This window comes from Anguilla anguilla, chromosome 4, assembly GCF_013347855.1.
Source record: "Anguilla anguilla isolate fAngAng1 chromosome 4, fAngAng1.pri, whole genome shotgun sequence".
Taxonomy (NCBI): domain Eukaryota; kingdom Metazoa; phylum Chordata; class Actinopteri; order Anguilliformes; family Anguillidae; genus Anguilla; species Anguilla anguilla.
The window spans coordinates 67,384,870-67,404,443 of record NC_049204.1 but is presented as its reverse complement, the minus strand read 5'-3'; the positions used below and the strand labels follow the sequence as shown (position 1 = coordinate 67,404,443).

The following is a 19,574-nucleotide window of genomic DNA, read 5'->3' as shown; positions in this document are numbered from 1 at the left end:
TCTGAAATATTTTCCATCAAATATTCTGTAAAATTAATGTGTGAAGTTGTGCGATTGTAGGAATGTATCACAAGCAAAAGGATGTAGTATATTAGTATGTATACTAGTGATGTCACATTTCTGACCATTGACTAGTTGCTGTCTGAAACCAACTAATCGTTTTTTTACCGTTTGATGTAGGACACACTGCAGCTCTGACCACTGCCCAAAACTGCTGCTCTGACCACTGCTCCACACTGCTGCTCTAAATACTGCTCCACGTTGCTGCTCTGACTACTGCTCCACACTGCTGCTCTGACCGCTGCTCCACACTGCTGCTCTGATCAGTGCTCCATACAGCTGCTCTGATCACTGGTCCCCACTGCTGCTCTAACCACTGCTCCACACTGCTGCTCTGACCACTGCTCCACACTGCTGCTCTGACCACTGCTCCACACTGCTGCTCTAACCACTGCCCTAACAACTGCTGCTCTGAACACTGCTCCACACCGCTGCTCTGATCACTACTCCACACTGCTACTCTAACCACTGCTCCACACTGCTGCTCACCTTGTTCAGTTCTGGGGGCACATGGTCTTCTGACATGCGCAGCATTGCTGTAATGAAAAGGACACAGAGTCACCTGTGTCTACCTGCACAGACCTAACCCCTCCCCCGGTTACCTGCACACACCTAACCCCTCCCCCGGTTACCTGCACACACCTAACCCCTCCCCCGGTTACCTGCACACACCTAACCCCTCCCCCGGTTACCTGCACACACCTAACCCCTCCCCCGGTTACCTGCACACACCTAACCCCTCCCCCGGTTACCTGCACACACCTAACCCCTCCCCCGATTACCTGCACACACCTAACCCCTCCCCCGGTTACCTGCACACACCTAACCCCTCCCCCGGTTACCTGCACACACCTATCCCCCCAGCTTACCCACATACAGCCAGCGGAAGAACGCCTTGAAGTTTTTCATGCTCCTGTCTATGACCCTGCAGCACAAACAGGAAACAGGAAACAGGAAGCAGGGGTGAAATCTGCTCTGGGAGCTGGTAGCTATTAGCCGCATTAGTAAATCTTTCTCATTTCCCACATTGCATTTCGGTGGGAGTACTCACTGCAGAAGTTCATTGGCCTTCAGTGTGAAAGACCCCACAGCAGTAATGGCATCTTTAACAGAAATAAAGTAAAAAAGTTAATTAGTATTTTTTTTCTCCATGATTTAAGTTCTATTATAAGTGGCAAGCACTACATGTTCTGGTATGAGGTATCAGTATAAGAGTACTGACTGCATTCGCTGCACGTGTCACAATAAGTCCTGATGGAAATACCTTCTATTGCTGCCGAATCCAGGCCAAGGGGCTGAAACTTCTGTTTCCATAGTGACATCCCCCTCACCTCACTCAGGTGGTACAGCAGCGCTTCTGAGCCACTGGGGGGGTAGGGGGGGGGACAGATGAGGCGGGGTGGTCGGTGAGACAGGTATCAGGCAGGTGTGTGTACCTCTGCAGGAGGCTGAACTCACACACAGGTGAGACAGGTATCAGGCAGGTGTGTGTACCTCTGCAGGAGGCTGAACGCACACACAGGTGAGACAGGTATCAGACAGGTGTGTGTACCTCTGCAGGAGGCTGAACTCACACACAGGTGAGACAGGTATCAGACAGGTGTGTGTACCTCTGCAGGAGGCTGAACTCACACACAGGTGAGACAGGTATCAGACAGGTGTGTGTACCTCTGCAGGAGGCTGAACTCACACGCAGGTGAGACAGGTATCAGACAGGTGTGTGTACCTCTGCAGGTGGCTGATCACAAGCTTCTGGATGCTGGAGTATGATGACTCAATTGACTGTCCCAGCTTCTTCAGTCCCTGTAGGCAGACATGTAAGCAGTACTAACGGATATACTCTACAGGCATAATGCTAACAGTGCTAACATCTATACTCTACAGACATAATGCTAACAGTGCTATAACAGGTATACTCTACAGACATAATGCTAACAGTGCTATAACAGGTATACTCTACAGATAGAATGCTAATAGCTATACTCTAACAGACACTGTACTTAAACTGAGTACTTTAACTGTCTGTGTTCCTTAACAGGTGACGTCTCACCTTCACAGTCAGCTGGTTCATCAGAAGAGCCTGCAGTTCAGGACTAGGCACAGAAACACACATTTTATTTAAAATATACACACATACTGTACCTAATCTGCGCCACACCTCTAGATATGATTTTATTTAATTTCTACGAAACTTAAATGACCAATTTCAAAAGTTCTATGATAAACATTATTTGCACATTTGTGATCTCCTGCAACTGGAATGCAGTTTCCCAGCTACTTTCAGGCTGGGGTGAATCAGACCTGTGTTCTGACTCTTCACTCCATCTAGAGGACACACTGTGTTATTGCAGCTTTAGGAAAACCGGTTCACAGTGCAATCTTCTGCTATGAACAGTAAAACGTCATCTCCTTCTGTAGAGACAGGTAGCACTCCTCCAGGTGTGAGGTAGGCGCACGCTGCACATCTCTCACTCACCTGGACTTCCCCCACAGCAGGAGCTCCAGGAACTCATCCTGCACCTGTGTGCTGGTGTTCTTCTCCTGAGACAGACACAGATTCACCAAAAACATGGGGACCTGAAAATTACCCAAAATCATGCAGACATGCAGACCTGCAAACTCCACCCTTCCTGTGCATGCTAAGGGAGGTAGATGTAGCTGCAGGCTGCTGCTGTACAGGTAGAACCAATGCCCTGATAACATGTACCCTGCTGCCCTGGAGCCCTGCAGCCCTGGAGCTCTGATGCTTTGATGCCCCAGTGTTCTGATGCCCTGATGCCCCGGTGTTCTGATGCCCTGATGCCCCAGTGTTCTGATTCTCTGATGCCCCAGTGTTTTGATGCCCCAATGTTCTGATGCCCTGATGCCCCAGTGTTCTGATGCCCTGATGCCCCGGTGTTCTGATGCTCTGATGCCCCAGTGTTCTGATGCCCTGATGCCCCAGTGTTCTGATGCTCTGATGCCCCAGTGTTCTGATGCCCCGGTGTTCTGATGCCGATGCCCTGGTGTTCTGATGCCCTGATGCACCAGTGTTCTGATGCCCTGATGCCCCGGTGTTCTGATGCCCTGATGCACCAGTGTTCTGATGCCCTGATGCCCCGGTGTTCTGATGCCCTGATGCCCCGGTGTTCTGATGCCCTGATTCACCAGTGTTCTGATGCCCTGGTGCCCCAGTGTTCTGATGCCCTGATGCCCCAGTGCAGTCAGACGGAGCTCAGTGTTTAGATGGTGCAGTGCTCATTGATGTTTGTAATACTGCAGGACTGCTCCAGTGCAGTGTAACTCTCAGGGATCTGGGCTCAGGACTCACAGGTTCTATGTCTGCATCTTGTAAGTAAGATACTCAAGCTGTACTGCTTCAGTAATTAAGCAGTAGTGTAAACCGACTGTGTGTAAGAACGTAATCCTAAATGTAAAATGTGAATGTGAACTCCATTTGAGCAGCCCGTTTAAATCTGAACAGGGACAGTGCTGTGTGACCCCTGACCCCTGACCTGGATGAACTTGGTGAGGCGCAGGTGCAGTGCTGTGTGACCCCTGACCCCTGACCTGGACGAACTTGGTGAGGCGCAGGTCCATCTGCATCAGGATGTCCTCCCAGGCCTCGCACATGCAGGTGAGGGACAGCCGCAGGTACTGAGGGAGGAAAGCACATGACATCACCTCCATGGCAACAGCACAGCGCCTGCCATCCCCATGGCAACATAACATCACCTCTCATCCCCATGCTATCATCGCATCACCTCTCATCCTTACTACATCACACCACTTCTAATCTCCCTGGCAACAGCCTCCCCTCCCTCCCATGTTGCAGAGGACCAGAGCTTACCCTACACCTGAGAGCGGGGGCCTTACCGGCAGCAGTGTGGAGCTTTACCTGAGCGGTGTGTTTGGTGGGACCTCACCTGCAGCAGTGTGGAGCTTTACCTGAGCGGTGTGTTTGGTGGGACCTCACCTGTAGCAGTGTGGAGCTTTACCTGAGCGGTGTGTTTGGTGGGACCTCACCTGCAGCAGTGTGGAGCTTTACCTGAGTGGTGTGTTTGGTGCAGGGCTCACCTGCAGCAGTGTGGAGCTTTACCTGAGCGGTGTGTTTGGTGGGACCTCACCTGCAGCAGTGTGGAGCTTTACCTGAGCGGTGTGTTTGGTGGGACCTCACCTGCAGCAGTGTGGAGATGTGGGTGAACTTGCGGGCCATCCTGGTCACCTCGGCCAGACAGTCAGACAGCAGACCCGTATCCAGCTGCAAGAGATGACACGTCTCCATGGCAACTTCACTATGTGGAGGCATGTTTCAACGGGCACTAGGTGGGCTAGTCCTGGTATTAAATCACCCCCCCTCCCTCCCCGCCCCCTGTCTTAGACGTCTTGGCTTTAAAGGAACCACTCTGAATAAGACCTTGATTTCAGTCAGACCTGCACATCCAGACCTTAACACTGACCCAGCGTTCAGTCAGACCTGCACATCCAGACATTAACACTGACCCAGCGTTCAGTCAGACCTGCACATCCAGACCTTAACACTGACCCAGCGTTCAGTCAGACCTGCACATCCAGACCTTAACACTGACCCAGCGTTCAGTCAGACCTGCACATCCAGACCTTAACACTGACCCAGCGTTCAGTCAGACCTGCACATCCAGACCTTAACACTGACCCAGCGTTCAGTCAGACCTGCACATCCAGACATTAACACTGACCCAGCGTTCAGTCAGACCTGCACATCCAGACCTTAACACTGACCCAGCGTTCAGTCAGACCTGCACATCCAGACCTTAACACTGACCCAGCGTTCAGTCAGACCTGCACATCCAGACCTTAACACTGACCCAGCGTTCAGTCAGACCTGCACATCCAGACCTTAACACTGACCCAGCGTTCAGTCAGACCTGCACATCCAGACCTTAACACTGACCCAGCGTTCAGTCAGACCTGCACATCCAGACCTTAACACTGACCCAGCGTTCAGTCAGACCTGCACATCCAGACCTTAACACTGACCCAGCGTTCAGTCAGACCTGCACATCCAGACCTTAACACTGACCCAGCGTTCAGTCAGACCTGCACATCCAGACCGTAATGCTGACCCAGCGTTCAGTCAGACGTGTGCAGGTCCAGACCGTAATGCTGACCCAGCGTTCAGTCAGACCTGCACATCCAGACTGTAATGCTGACATCTGTGCACTCCACAGTGTGTCTCACCTGGACGTAGCTGATCTGGGGCTGGTGGCTGGTGGACGTGACCTCAGAGATGATGGACAGGGACTTCAGGTCGCTGGAGAGGCACAGGCTGCGGCAGGTCCCCAGCACCTAGGGGAGCAGGAGGGGGAGGAGCTTACACAGAGCCACGCCCTGCTCAGACACCGCACAGCGCTAGGGGATGGGGATGGGGAGGGGGAGGAGCTTACACAGAGCCACGCCCTGCTCAGACACCGCACAGCGCTAGGGGATGGGGAGGGGGAGGAGCTTACACAGAGCCACGCCCTGCTCAGACACTGCACAGCGATTGGCGGCTCTTACTCCAGTCAGCGAGGCAATCCGGTACATTCCGTACGCGTACAGCTCCACAAAGCCAGAGTCCCCTCCCAGCACCAGGACGTTCAGTCTGCAGACAACCAAACAGCACCTGAGCATCTGAGCAAACCTAAGTAAACCTCCCTCCTCCTACACCCGTGGAGTATGAGTCCGCCTTCAGAGAGCAAACAGCTGAGCCTGTTCAAAGCCGACTGCATTCTGTTTACTGAAATAACTTAACACGCCATCCAACAAAAATAATCAAAAAACATGAGCGACTCATATCGAGTGCATTACCAACAGAGGCAGAGACGCCAGCTGTTCTCACTGTGACTCACCGGACTTCACCAAGAAGATTCATGATCTCGTCCGACTTCTCCTCACTGACGGACAAAAAGACCGACAGGCAATCAAACAGACCGACAGACAGACAGACAGACAGACCGACAGACAGACAGAGGTCATTTTACACTCAGAAAGGAACTCTCCAAGCTAATGCTTAACGGTCTCAGCAGGTTACCAGGGGCACCAGTGCACACTGCCGAGACCCGAGATTCCACACCTGGGGTACAGAGCAGGCGACACACTCACCTGAATATCTTTGATGTTGTGCTGTAGCTGTGAAGGGGCAGAAAACATAAAAAAAGTGAATTCAAATGACAACAGAATAACAGTAACAGGAGAGCGCAGAGTCTGTGTGAGAAATGCAGGGCTTCAATCAAAATGCAGAGGGAGAGGGTGCTTACCTCTTTGGAAGTGTGGGTAATTTGGGGAGGAACAGGTTGGACTCATCTTCAGAGTTATAAAAGGATGTAAGGACGCTGAAACACAGAAAAGGTAGTGACAGACACTAAGCACGAGCACACTGAACACCCAGTGTGATGCATGCATAGCACTTTGGTTATGCCGATTATATTATACGGGGCGACATAGCTCAGGAGGTAAGACCGATTGTCTGGCAGTCGGAGGGTTGGGTTAGGTGCATGTGTGTGCATCAGCTACTATTCCCCTGTGCCACGTCAATTCCTGTGTGTCATCCCACTTCCTGTGTACTACCCCCCACTTCCTGTGCTTCGGCCAGAGACCTGCTCTCCTCCAGGACGTCCACCCAGTGCATGCAGGTGACTGGGTTCTCCACAGGGAAGGTGTGCAGCACCTCGGCCTTCTCCGCATCGCACAGGACAACCAGCTTCTTGTCCCCCACACCGAAGGCCAGAACTGGACAAAATGGAAGCCATAAAACAGAAAATGGCAGAGATTAAATGGCAATTCCAGCAGGCCCGAGCCAGATGCTTATGACCTGAGAAATACAGGCAAGCCCACAGCCCTCTCATGAACTGCAATGTTCAAGTACAAATGCTAGCTTAAAAAGGAAATGGAAAAACCAACCCTGCCAGCCGGATGACCCAAACACACCTGTGAGCTGAAGAGTGTAGGGGAGGGTGAGGTAAAAAGGGACTAGTCTTCCTAACACAGCATTGGACTGGCACAGTTAACTGACCTCACAAATTATTACACTTTTGAACTGGGAGTCTGAGACTACATTTATTAAATAAATATTTGAAAATTAAACCTGTAATTGGCTATACAAAACCCACACAGCAAACATCAGCCATGCCATTTGCGCTGTGCATTTCTTTCAGATTGACAGAGAAAATAATTTCCCATGTTTGTTTTTGTAAAGGACTAACAGGGTCATTGCTGCTGTCCTGCTTAAAACTGACACTATTGTTCAAGTCAGCAAGGGGCTTAATCTGAATGTTCAATAGGGTGAAATATCTTGCCTAAAACTGAAAACATCATGTAAGTCAACCAACTACCTCAACTGGCCTGGGACAGCTGTCTTAAAACCAAAACAAACTATCCAAAGCGGCATGACAGCGGTGCCTTTTTTCAGCGTTGACCGTGCAAATCTCACTTTTGCCGTCGGGTCTCCATGCCAGTGACGTGATCTCCTTCCCCGTGGTCTCATTGAGCGCCAAACTCCACACGCGCTGGAAGTTCGCGAGACGGTGCAGGAGCAGCTGTGGTGACAGGGCGCGAAAGACCGTTAACCATTCAAAATAGAAAACGTTAACAGCTGTAACCTGAACTGAGATACCAACGGCAATAGACCACGACAAATCAACATTTTGTCATCATTTTTGCGTTCAAATTATATATCCATCCTTGGACACAACCTAAGAAGTCAACACATTTGTAGGCCTACACGATGCAGTCTTATGCGAAAAGCTGTTGCAGCGTCACAGGTAAATTACGTTACCGTAAGCTATATCAGTGTTTCGGTTTGGGTGTGCCGTAAAGTATTTAACCACGAAACACATTATCGATAATACTGGTGCCAGATACTGGATAAGCGCTCTTACATCTGCTCACATCGTTTATCATAACATTACCTATTCATACTTATAATAATCCATGGTTGGCGTGTCGACAACGAGACGTGCTGCTCACCTCACCAGCTTTGTTTGCGAGAGCGATTAAGTCCCTCTTCGGTGACCACACCATAAACAATATGGGGTTGGGTAACTGCTTTTCCCCAACTTGGCGGAAGGCAGGCATATCTGAGGACTAAAACACAGTTTAATTTATTGGCCAACTTACCGTTAGCGTTAGTCATAATTTTCACTGCCTAGCCCCGTTTTATAATTTTCGTGCTCCCGTTTTAGGAGCATTTTGGTCCTGAGAAGTGACGCGTGCTAACTGGAAAAACTATTTAGCAGCACACCTACTAATTTAGTTGCATTAGTTTGCTCCTACATGTGTTAACTTTGGAGTATTTTTACGTGTACTCCGCACAAGTATAAAACAGTCTTCAGGAACACATGGAAAAAATGTTCATCTAGCGTAGAGCCCTGGATAAGGTGGTGTTGCCTACAACTGCTTGGTTCGCTAATTACGTTTGTGGTACCTAGCGAAGTTAGCCAAGTGTTTCAGTTTGGGTGTCAGTTTAACCGTTACCGTTAAACTGGAGATAATTTCTGGAACAAGCTAGCCAACGTTTCTAACTTATCCAGCATGCTCATATTTTTCATGGCAGTTAGAGTCAGCTGTTGTTTCATTTTCATAAACCCAGTACAGTTAGCAAATGGCACCATATATATCTGAAAGTACATCAATCTTTAAAACATAGCTAGTTGCTCAGCTATCACATCAGGCAGACTGACAGCTAACGTAGTAGCTACCCAGACTACTAGAGAAAATCAGCACAACTACCATCAGTCTACCACAACTGCTAGCTGGCTAACTTTGGTTAGCTATCAACATACCGTTATTGGTAGCCAAGTGTTTGTCTGTGAGAATGTCTTGCACTTTGCGTATTCCGTGAAAAAGTGTGATTTTCTTTCATATAGTCACTTAACATTGATCTGTTCACATCTGATGAAAACTAGGCCAATGCATGTCCAAAATATTTTACGTCAGGCGTTTTTGTGCGCGCCGCCATAGCGTGAATGATTATTTTGCTCCACCAATCGCCGTTAAAATGGAGTGTCCAATGAAATCCACACAACGGGGAGGCGAAAGGGACATTTCAAACGAGCGTAAACCAAAACTTTTTTCTGGTTGCATTTCAGGACTTCTCAATCTGTATTGTTTCTGTGTTCTTGAATTTTGTTTAGTAATATACCAGGGGCATTGCTGCCGCTGAAGCAGACATGTGAATCAACTGCAAGTTTTTTTTTTTTTGGTCAAAAAAGTTAGCAAGACAGTTGCCTGTCATTTTAAGCAGGATTTGTACCCTTTTTTTGCACATTGTTAAGAACTGTTTTTGATTAATGGTGTCCCATTTGGTCTGGGAGCTTACAGAGCTGGTGGCTATTCATGGTGGCCAGTTATAACCACTGCAGCACCAGTAGACTAAACAACAAGATAGTTCATGTAAATAAACAGGCTCCAAACCACACGGATCACTCAATCACTAAGTAGCGGGCGATGATCTAGGGGTACGCAGTGCCATAAAGTAGCCGTGGGAAGGGGTTAATGTGGGCGGATATGACAGATTCACCCCAGTGGAACATTCCAGAATGCTCTGTCACCAGCACAGCGTCTAATCAGTAGATTGTTGAGCTCCAGAATAGCTGTGTGTGCTGTCAGTACTTCTGCTCCCTGGGATAAGGACCCCAAAAATAGCCTTGGTGACGCGGCTCACTTCATGCCTGCGTTCTTTCACACTTTGCTCTTTTTGTCCTGACCCTTGTTTTGTGGCTGAAAGAGGGAAGATGGAGGCCTAGTGCTGTATGCTGATCTGAGGGTCACATCACATACAGAACCTCTGTCTGTCACATCACATACAGAACCTCCATCTCACATCACATACAGAACCTCCATCTGTAACACCACATACAGAACATCCATCTCACATCACATACAGAAACTCCATCTCACATCATATAGAGAACGTCCATCTCACATCACATACAGAACCTCCATCTCACATCATATAGAGAACGTCCATCTCACATCACATACAGAACCTCCATCTCACATTACATACAGAAACTCCATCTCACATCACATACAGAACCTCCACCTCACATTACATACAGAAACTCCATCTCACATCACATACAGAACCTCCACCTCACATTACATACAGAAACTCCATCTCACATCACATACAGAACCTCCATCTCACATTACATACAGAACCTCCCTCTCACAGCCATATAGAGAACGTCCATCTCACATTACATACAGAAACTCCATCTCACATCACATACAGAACCTCCACCTCACATTACATACAGAACCTCCACCTGTCACATCACTTACAGAACCTCCATCTCACATCACATACAGAAACTCCATCTCACATCACATAGAGAACGTCCATCTCACATCACATACAGAACCTCCATCTCACATCACATACAGAACCTCCCTCTCACAGCCATATGGTGTGAGTGCTGTAAGGTGTGCTGTTTAGCTGTGTTGGGGACAGAAGTAGCCCACTGATTCAGCTGATCCTGGGGCGTGGCTATGATGCAAACCATGGAGACAGTTCTGAGCTCAGTGTATCAGGCTCTACTGTCTGCATTCCCCCCGCAGAGCATGTACAGTATAATCACATTAATCTTTCATGGCGTGTGTCTGTGTGTGTGTGTGTGTGTGTGTGTGTGTGTGTGTGTGTGAGAGTGTCAGTGTGTGTGTGTGCATGTGAGTGTGTGTGTGTATTTATGTGTGTGTGTGAGTATGTGTGAGTGAGTGTGAGTGTGTGTGTGTGTGAGAGAGAGTGAGTGTGTGTATGTGTGAGAGAGAGTGAGTGAGTGTATGTGAGAGAGAGAGTGAGTGTGTGTGAGAGAGAGTGTGAGTGTGTGTGAGAGAGATTGAGTGTGTGTGTGAGAGAGGGTGAGTAGGTGAGAGTGAGTGTGTGTGTGTGAGTGTGAGAGAGGGTGAGTATGTGTGAGTGAGTGTGTGTAAGAGAGAGAGTGTGTGTGTGTGTGTGTGTGTGTGAGAGTGAGTGTGAGAGTGAGTGTGTGTGTGTGTGTGAGAGTGCTGGGAGGCCAGGCGTGTGTGTGGTGTATTCCTGCCCTGTGCTAGGACTGAAACATGAGCACGCTCCAAATATAGCTGCCACTCAGAGAGGCGGTGTGTGGGACAGATGGCCCCGGCTCACTCAGAGCAGCCCGAGCAGCCGCTGCCCAAAGCCTCAGTCTGCTGCTCTCAGCCCTTACACTCACCCATCTTAAGCTGGAGACGTCCGCTACGCGCCACACACTGGAAGGTAAGAGCTGCCCGCCTTTCCTCTCCTTATTCATTTCCCTTTCTCTAAGCTCCACAGTGACCTCACATTGGCTTTGAAAGAGGATGTCTGTCAGATGGTGTTTTATAAGGTTTTAAGGTTTTTAAGGCTGTTTATTTAATTCAATGTTGGAAGGTATTTGGTGTTTATTTACAAATAATATGTATAATACATGTCCAAGCATGTGTGATTGTCTCATTCTCATTTCATACATGAATGTGCTGGTCACCTGTGTGAGTCAGTTTGGTGTCTGTTGGTCTGTAGTTTTGGTCTTAGAAGACTATTTAAACACTATAGAAATTGTTAGATTAACTGGTTAAATTAAAGTGTAAGATCACAAATATGTGATTAGAGATTAGATTCCAGAAAACCCACTCTTCAAAGGGTTAAATAAATGATGCTCAGAATTCCATTTTGAATCAATATATGGTTTGAGTTGTGGCTTTGGGAGTCTAAATTCCTGAAAATGATCATGACTGAGTGTAATTACTGGTGAAACACACATTTGAAAGTAAGCGTAAGTAAGAAGAGGCATAATGGTGATAAATGCAGGCGTCATGTCAGTGAGATGTGGGCAGTATGGCAGCAGTCTGGGTGTGAGCTGTGTCTGTCAGGTGTAAGCTGCTCTGATGTATTGTTCAGGGTAAGAATGGACCATCATTTCCACATGAATAATTGAGTTTTGGATCCGGCCTGCTCTCCACCAGGAGCTGAGCTCAGACAAATACAGCCACATTAAAAATAACAACAGCTGGTCTTCATGACACTGCATGGGAGGAATGTCTCTCTCTCTCTCGCACTCTCTCTGTCACTCTATCTCTCTCACTCTCTCTCTTTCAACAACACAGCACTGACACATGCACACACATACACACTATGTCTCTATTTTGTCTCTCTCTCATGCACACACGTCCTGTGTGTAAACAAACACTATCAGACTGAGGATCCTTTAAGGACACGAAACAGATATTTGAATTGCAATAAAAGGAAAGATAATTGCATTCCATTAACTTACACTCACTTTGAAAATAGAAATGACATTAAGCACATTTCATATGCATGTCACAGTAAATTCTGTGGATTGAATGTGGCTGCATAGACAGCATCTATTGTATAGTTCAGCTTTTTCTGAACATTATTTTTATGTTTTTGTAATGAAACGTGGATATTTTCCTTTATCACTCTTTTATGAATGATAAAACATAGCATATTTCTTCGTCTGAAGAAGTGAATGATTTTCATTTAATATTGCATGAGTGAGTCTGTGGGCATAGGATTCAAGCAGACCGGTCTGTATTCCTCTTTGTTTTCAGTTTTCTAAATTGCACATGTATAGTTCTCCTGGTGAACTTTTCAATATATTGTAGGAAATTATGAATTTTTGATTGTTTAATTGCTCCTTCAGAAGTCACCTCATATCAGTTGAAGTGCTTCTGCAGTGTTGTATTGTCGCACCTGATACAATTTATTATTATAATTATAATTATTATTATTATTATTATTATGATTGTTGTTATTATTATTATTATTATTATTATTGTTATTATTATTATTATTGTGAAAGTTCATGGGAATAAAGTGTTTCAAGGCCTTTGTACAGGCAGAGTTGCATTATATTCAAGTATAGCATTATTGTGTTTTACCGACATTTCCCTTGGCATAGATTATACATGAAATACTGGCAGTACAAATAATACAGCTGCTGGGATAACTTGCAGATGACAGATGGCAAATTACATGCACTGCATACAGGGCATGCCATACACACCTTCACACATCAGCCAAGGCCCTGCTGCTGCATGTTATCCACATATCTCATACACAACAATCAGGGTCCTTGCAGTGTTAGCCTCATGCCTCATATGCAGCTTGTGTCCGTAATCAGGGACCTCGCAGTGTTAGCCGCATGCCTCATATGCAGCTTGTGTCCGTAATCAGGGACCTCGCAGTGTTAGCCGCATGCCTCATATGCAGCTTGTGTCCGTAATCAGGGACCTCGCAGTGTTAGGCGCATGCCTCATATGCAGCTTGTGTCCGTAATCAGGGACCTCGCAGTGTTAGCCTCATGCCTCATATGCAGCTTGTGTCCGTAATCAGGGTCCTTGCAGTGTTAGGCGCATGCCTCATATGCAGCTTGTGTCCGTAATCAGGGACCTCGCAGTGTTAGCCTCATGCCTCATATGCAGCTTGTGTCCGTAATCAGGGTCCTCACAGTGTTAGCCTCAAGTTCTTGATTTTATTGTACCATGGAACCATAGAAATGTGGGCCCCATGCTCAATGTGTCACTGAGAATGTTAAATAAATAAATAAATAAATAAATAAATAAATAAAATAAAAAGTAGACCCGCGGCGCATGGAGATCAGCCAGTCCTGAGAGTGAGTCTGGTAGGGACTGCTCTCCAGCCAATGAGACATGTGATATAAGGAGGTAGCTTTTGGAGAAGTGCTTTCTACAAAAACAGGAACCAATGTTCAGGGAGGGCCAGCTCGCCTTCGGAAAGTATATGTTTGTGTGTTCACCTCCTGTTGATTTAAACCCTGTGTGTGTGTGCGTGTGCGTGCATGCACGTGTGTGTGTGTGTGTGCGTGCGTGCGCGTGTGTCTGTGTGTGTATGTGCGTGTGTGTGCACATGTGTGTGTCTGTGTGTTTATGTGCGTGTGTGTGCGTGCGTGTGTGTGTGCATGTCCGTGCGTGCGTGTGGGTGTGTGTGTGCATGCGTGTGTGTGTGTGTGCGTGTGTGTGTGTGTGCGTGCGTGTGTGTGTGTGTGCGTGCGTGTGGGTGTGTGTGTGCATGCGTGCGTGTGTGTGTGCGTGTGTGTGTGTGTGTGTTCCAGGATGCAGGACGGGAGCTGTGATCAGGCGCTCCCCCTCTCTGTGATGCTGAAGGAGGCGTGTCCAGGGCAGGGGGACGGGGCGTTCTCACAAGCCTGGGCGGATGGGGAGCTGTACCTGGATTCGCTGCCGCAGGCGGCGGACGGTGCCGAGGGGGAGGGGTTTCCTGAGCTGTCGTCCTTCCTGAGCCAGGATGAGATTGACCGCAGCCTGGACCTGGCCCGAGAGGCATTTGCACAGGAGGAGGGGGAGCCAAACCAGGACCCGCCCCAAACCACACCCCTCCCTACCCCTAAGGACCTGCCCCAGGCCGCTGGCCCCGCCCCCCAGGCCCCTCCCACAGGGCGGGAGAAGCACGTGTGCCAGCGCTCCATGGCCCCGGCGGTGTACAAGCAGGACGGGCCGCGGCTGGCCCACGCGGACCTGTCGCTCAGCGAGCGCGCTTCCTCCGCCAGCGAGTTCTGCAGCCGCGCGGCCACCTTCATCGAGGAGCTGTCCTCCATCTTCAAGGGCCCCGGCAACCCTGATCACCATGGCGACGAGGAAACGTCCTCCCCCGACAGTGGCTACCTGTCCCCCAAGGGCCCGCGCGACGCTGAGCGGCTGGCCCCGCCCACTGCAGGGGAGGAGCCTGTGGCCCCGCCCCGTTTCTCCCAGAAGCTGAAGAGCCAGGAGGTGGCCGAAGGGAGCCCCATCCGGCTGGAGTGCAGGGTCACTGGGAACCCCCCACCGCTGGTCCGGTAGGAAACCGCACTGTAACCTGGTTTATTCTGGCTCTGGAGCTGCAGTGCCGCACTGTAACCTGGTTTATTCTGGCTCTGGTGCTGCAGTGCCGCACTGTAACCTGGTTTATTCTGGCTCTGGTGCTGCAGTGCCGCACTGTAACCTGGTTTATTCTGGCTCTGGAGCTGCAGTGCCGCACTGTAACCTGGTTTATTCTGGCTCTGGAGCTGCAGTGCCGCACTGTAACCTGGTTTATTCTGGCTCTGGTGCTGCAGTGCCGCACTGTAACCTGGTTTATTCTGGCTCTGGTGCTGCAGTGCCGCACTGTAACCTGGTTTATTCTGGTTCTGGTGCTGCAGTGCCGCACTGTAACCTGGTTTATTCTGGTTCTGGTGCTGCAGTGCCGCACTGTAACCTGGTTTATTCTGGTTCTGGTGCTGCAGTGCCGCACTGTAACCTGGTTTATTCTGGCTCTGGAGCTGAGCTCTCTGTGCAGTGGCAGTGCCTGGTTTGCTGGCCTGGCTCTCAGGTTCCTGGAGGAGGTGGGTATTCATGGCAGTGTGCTGAAGCCTGCTTTGGATGTGTCCTTTAGCTGTGCTGGAGCTATGCCTCCTTTATGGCTCTTTGGCCAGGTGGGGGTTCGGTATGGCGAGGCCGTACACATGGCCTCTATATTTAGCCCCGAGCGGCAGCGCGTGGGGCCCGGCCTCTCCACCCCCTCTCTGAAGATCACTTCCGACTCCCGGCTTTGGGCCTTCTGTGAGCTTCTGATCAGGCCTGCTTTCTGAATGTCTTAAGAGTGAAAAACATACAGGTAGCTTTGTGGCATTATCCTTGAAAAAACAGGGGAGTCAGTGTACTGCAGAACACACACACACACTCACACACACACTGTCACTCACACTCACACACATACTAACTCAGACTGTAGTCATGTGACTGTAGACTGGAGGCAGGCTTCAGGTATGTATGAAAGAGTGCTGAGCAGCTGGAGATGGATGACAGAGAGAGAGAGAGAGGAGGGGGAATGAGAGAGAGGAGAGCAACAAATGCAGACATACAGAGGGAGAGAGGGAGGGAGCGATAGAGAGGGATTGAGGCAGAGAGAGAGGGAGCGATAGAGAGGTAGAGGGGGAGGGAGCGATAGAGAGACAGAGAGGGATAGAGGCAGAGAGAGAGGGATCGATAGAGAGGTAGAGAGAGGGAGTGATAGAGAGGCAGAGGGAGAGGGAGGGATAGAGAGGTAGAGAGAGGGAGTGATAGAAAGGCAGAGAGAGAGGGAGCGATAGGGAGGTAGAGAGACAGAGAGAGAGGTAGAGAGAGGGAGTGATAGAGAGGCAGAGAGAGGGATAGAGGGGGAGGGCAGAAGCAGCAGTAGACGGGGCTATAAGGGGTGTGGGTTATAAATAAGCGGTATGGTGACGGTCAGGAGGCTCTGGGTGCAGGAATCCCAGCAATGCCATGATGCTGCGCTTTCCCACCCTGAGGGAGCAGGGCGCCTCAAACAGGAGACACCCCAACACTGCCTCTGTCCCTCTCCCTCTGCGCCCCAACACTGCCTCTGTCCCTCTCCCTCTGCACCCCAACACTGCCCCTCTCCCTCTGTACCCCAACACTGCCCCTCTCCCTCTGCGCCCCAACACTGCCCCTCTCCCTCTCCCTCTGCGCCCCAACACTGCCCCTCTCCCTCTCCCTCTGCGCCCCAACACTGCCCCTCTCCCTCTCCCTCTGCGCCCCAACACTGCCTCTGTCCCTCTCCCTCTGCGCCCCAACACTGCCTCTGTCCCTCTCCCTCTGCACCCCAACACTGCCCCTCTCCCTCTGTACCCCAACACTGCCCCTCTCCCTCTGCACCCCAACACTGCCCCTCTCCCTCTGCGCCCCAACACTGCCCCTCTCCCTCTGCGCCCCAACACTGCCCCTCTCCCTCTCCCTCTGCACCCCAACACTGCCCCTCTCCCTCTCCCTCTGCACCCCAACACTGCCCCTCTCCCTCTGCACCACAACACTCCCCCTCTCTCTATGCACCCCAACACTCCCCCTCTCTCTCTGCACCCCAACACTCCCCCTCTCCCTCTGTACCCCAACACTCTATCTCTCTCTGCACCCCAATACTCCCCCTGTGCACCCCAACACTGCCCCTCTCCCTCTGCACCCCAACGCTGCCCCTCTCCCTCTGTACCCCAACACTGCCCCTCCCCATCTCTCTGCACCCCAACGCTCCCCCTCAGCCTCTGCACCCCAACACTCTCCCTCTGCAGCCAAACACTCCCCCTCTCCCTCTGCTTCATGGCTGTAATCAGTTTTGTGCTGCTAAATGACTACTAAAAGACTGTTTTTTTAAATAAGCACCACAAATTATCATAGACACGTTGTTAGTGGCACACTCACTGCTGGTTTTGAGAGTTGTTTATATTAAACTCCCCTTGAACAAAGTATTGCACTGGATAGCAAGTTTTTAATCTGAAGTGTTTTAGAAGTAGTTCGATTAAATGCCATTTTCTATCTCAGTGCAAGTACTGAACTCTTACTGCAGTACAAAGGGTTTGCCACTAGATGGTGTTGTATTTTAAGGATTGAATGTAAGGATGTGTAAATGCTATGAACCTGCTGTGATCTTTCAGAAACATGAATTATGTGACGTTTTTTATGACCAATTTTTTATTATTCCAAATCCAAAATCTTTACAGAAATTTCAGTAATTATTACAAACATTGCAATACATGAGCATTATGTTCCATAGCCAATGACCAAAAACACACAGTGTGCTGGTGGATGGGGGGGGTTTGCTGTTGGTCACTGGCATTATGGGGGGTTTTACACAGTGAGATGTGTTGCAGCGAGGTGTAACACTAATGTGTGGTGCAGTGAAGTGCAGTAAGCAGGCCTGTATTGCAGGCAGGTGTATTCCTGTGGGGTGTATTGTGGGTAATGTAGTTATTTGTATTGCAGTGGTGGGTGAAGCAGGCTCGAGGTGAGCTTGCTGGTCTGGGTGTTCCTCATATTGCATGCCAGCAGGAAGTCATCCTTTACCACTCTGGGAGAACAATGGCGTCAAATCCACTTTGGAAATGGCGGTCACAGGGTCAAACGTATTTTACTTCTTCACATTAGATCTTTCCGGAGAAATGTAAAACTCCCTTCAGGAAGAGCTTTTTGACACAGAGAATCACAGACTGGTGAGAGAAAGTGTGCACATGGCCCAGGGGTTATCTTTCAGTGTACAACTGAAGCCCTTACCTCCAGCACCCCTGAACCTCCCTGCTGGGAACAGTCCAGTGTTAGTAAGCAATGGGCTGCTGTTTATGGAGAGTTTAGTTTAAAAATGGAAAGTGACTGAAACACGGCAGTGGAGTCATGTGGACCAGTTTGAACATCTGACTAATGGTGGAATAAACACTGTACACCCGGCCTCTTCATTCTCATCCTCATTAACATTACATCCGGCCTCTTCATTCTCATCCTCATTAACACTACACCCATCCTGTTCATTCTCATCCGCATTAACATTATACCCAGCCTCTTCATTCTCATCCGCATTAACACTACACCCAGCCTCTTCATTCTCAACCTCATTAACACTACACCCAGCCTCTTCATTCTCATCCTCATTAACACTACACCCAGCCTCTTCATTCTCAACCTCATTAACACTATACCCAGCCTGTTCATTCTCATCCTCATTAACACTATACCCAGCCTCTTCATTCTCATCCTCATTAACACTACACCCAGCCTGTTCATTCTCAACCTCATTAACACTATACCCAGCCTGTTCATTCTCATCCTCATTAACACTATACCCAGCCTGTTCATTCTCATCCTCATTAACACTACACCCAGCCTGTTCATTCTCATCCTCATTAACACTACACCCAGCCTGTTCATTCTCATCCTCATTAACACTACACCCATCCTGTTCATTCTCATCCTCATTAACACTATACCCATCCTGTTCATTCTCATCCTCATTAACACTACACCCAGCCTGTTCATTCTCATCCTCATTAACACTACACCCATCCTGTTCATTCTCGTCCTCATTAACACTACACCCAGCCTGTTTATTCTCATCCTCATTAACATTACACCCGGCCTCTTCATTCTTCTCCTCATTAACACTACACCCAGCCTCTTCATTCTCAACCTCATTAACACTACACCCAGCCTCTTCATTCTCATCCTCATTAACACTATACCCAGCCTGTTCATTCTCACCCTCATTAACACTACACCTGGCCTCTTCATTCTTCTCCTCATTAACATTACACCCGGCCTCTTCATTCTCATCGTCATTAACACTGTGCACCCAGCCTCTTCATTATCAACCTCATAAACACTTTGCACCCACAGCCTGTTCATTCTCAACCTCATTAATACTGTACTCTCAGGCTCTTCATTCTCATCCTCATTAGCACTGCACACATAGTCTAGCGCATTGACTGGACTTAGCCTTGTGCTAACACGCTGGAGGCGTATTGTGATTCTGGGCATTTTCTGTCTGTGAGAGGGGTTGAGAGACGCTGCTATGGCCTCAGACGTGCTCTGTGCATGCCTGCTCTCACACAGGGAGTGGGCGTTTCCAGGTCACTGCACTGCTACGCCTTTCTGCCTGCATTCCTGCCTGAGTGACAGCCCCGCCGCTCTGATATGATTGAAGAGTAATAAGCATAGCCCAGACATCACATGCACTGCTGCTTCCT

At 49.2% G+C, this 19,574-nt stretch overlaps 3 protein-coding genes across 3 annotated transcripts in view; 2 read left to right on the top strand and 1 right to left on the bottom strand.

The window, feature by feature from the left end:
* Positions 1-9,044, bottom strand: part of anapc4 (anaphase promoting complex subunit 4) — a 14,002-nt gene extending 4,958 nt beyond the window's left edge. Inside the window, exons 1-18 of the mRNA XM_035415085.1 lie at positions 8,841-9,044; positions 8,026-8,142; positions 7,490-7,595; positions 6,657-6,789; positions 6,318-6,392; positions 6,163-6,189; positions 5,910-5,954; positions 5,578-5,662; positions 5,260-5,367; positions 4,217-4,300; positions 3,610-3,696; positions 2,537-2,601; positions 2,111-2,153; positions 1,787-1,863; positions 1,325-1,425; positions 1,112-1,163; positions 930-985; positions 550-596 (exon numbers count right to left, since the gene is read on the bottom strand). Of these exons, the coding sequence (XP_035270976.1) occupies positions 550-596; positions 930-985; positions 1,112-1,163; positions 1,325-1,425; positions 1,787-1,863; positions 2,111-2,153; positions 2,537-2,601; positions 3,610-3,696; positions 4,217-4,300; positions 5,260-5,367; positions 5,578-5,662; positions 5,910-5,954; positions 6,163-6,189; positions 6,318-6,392; positions 6,657-6,789; positions 7,490-7,595; positions 8,026-8,133 (1,299 nt within the window). The 5' untranslated portion in view covers positions 8,134-8,142; positions 8,841-9,044. The remainder of the gene's footprint in view (positions 1-549; positions 597-929; positions 986-1,111; positions 1,164-1,324; positions 1,426-1,786; positions 1,864-2,110; positions 2,154-2,536; positions 2,602-3,609; positions 3,697-4,216; positions 4,301-5,259; positions 5,368-5,577; positions 5,663-5,909; positions 5,955-6,162; positions 6,190-6,317; positions 6,393-6,656; positions 6,790-7,489; positions 7,596-8,025; positions 8,143-8,840) is intronic.
* Positions 1-19,574, top strand: part of LOC118225964 (tripartite motif-containing protein 16-like) — an 890,716-nt gene that overhangs the window by 193,782 nt on the left and 677,360 nt on the right. The window lies entirely within an intron of this gene.
* Positions 11,049-19,574, top strand: part of palld (palladin, cytoskeletal associated protein) — a 67,691-nt gene continuing 59,165 nt past the window's right edge. The window contains 2 exon segments of the mRNA XM_035415063.1: positions 11,049-11,296; positions 14,151-14,888. Coding sequence (XP_035270954.1) covers positions 14,152-14,888 — 737 coding nt within the window. The 5' untranslated portion in view covers positions 11,049-11,296; position 14,151.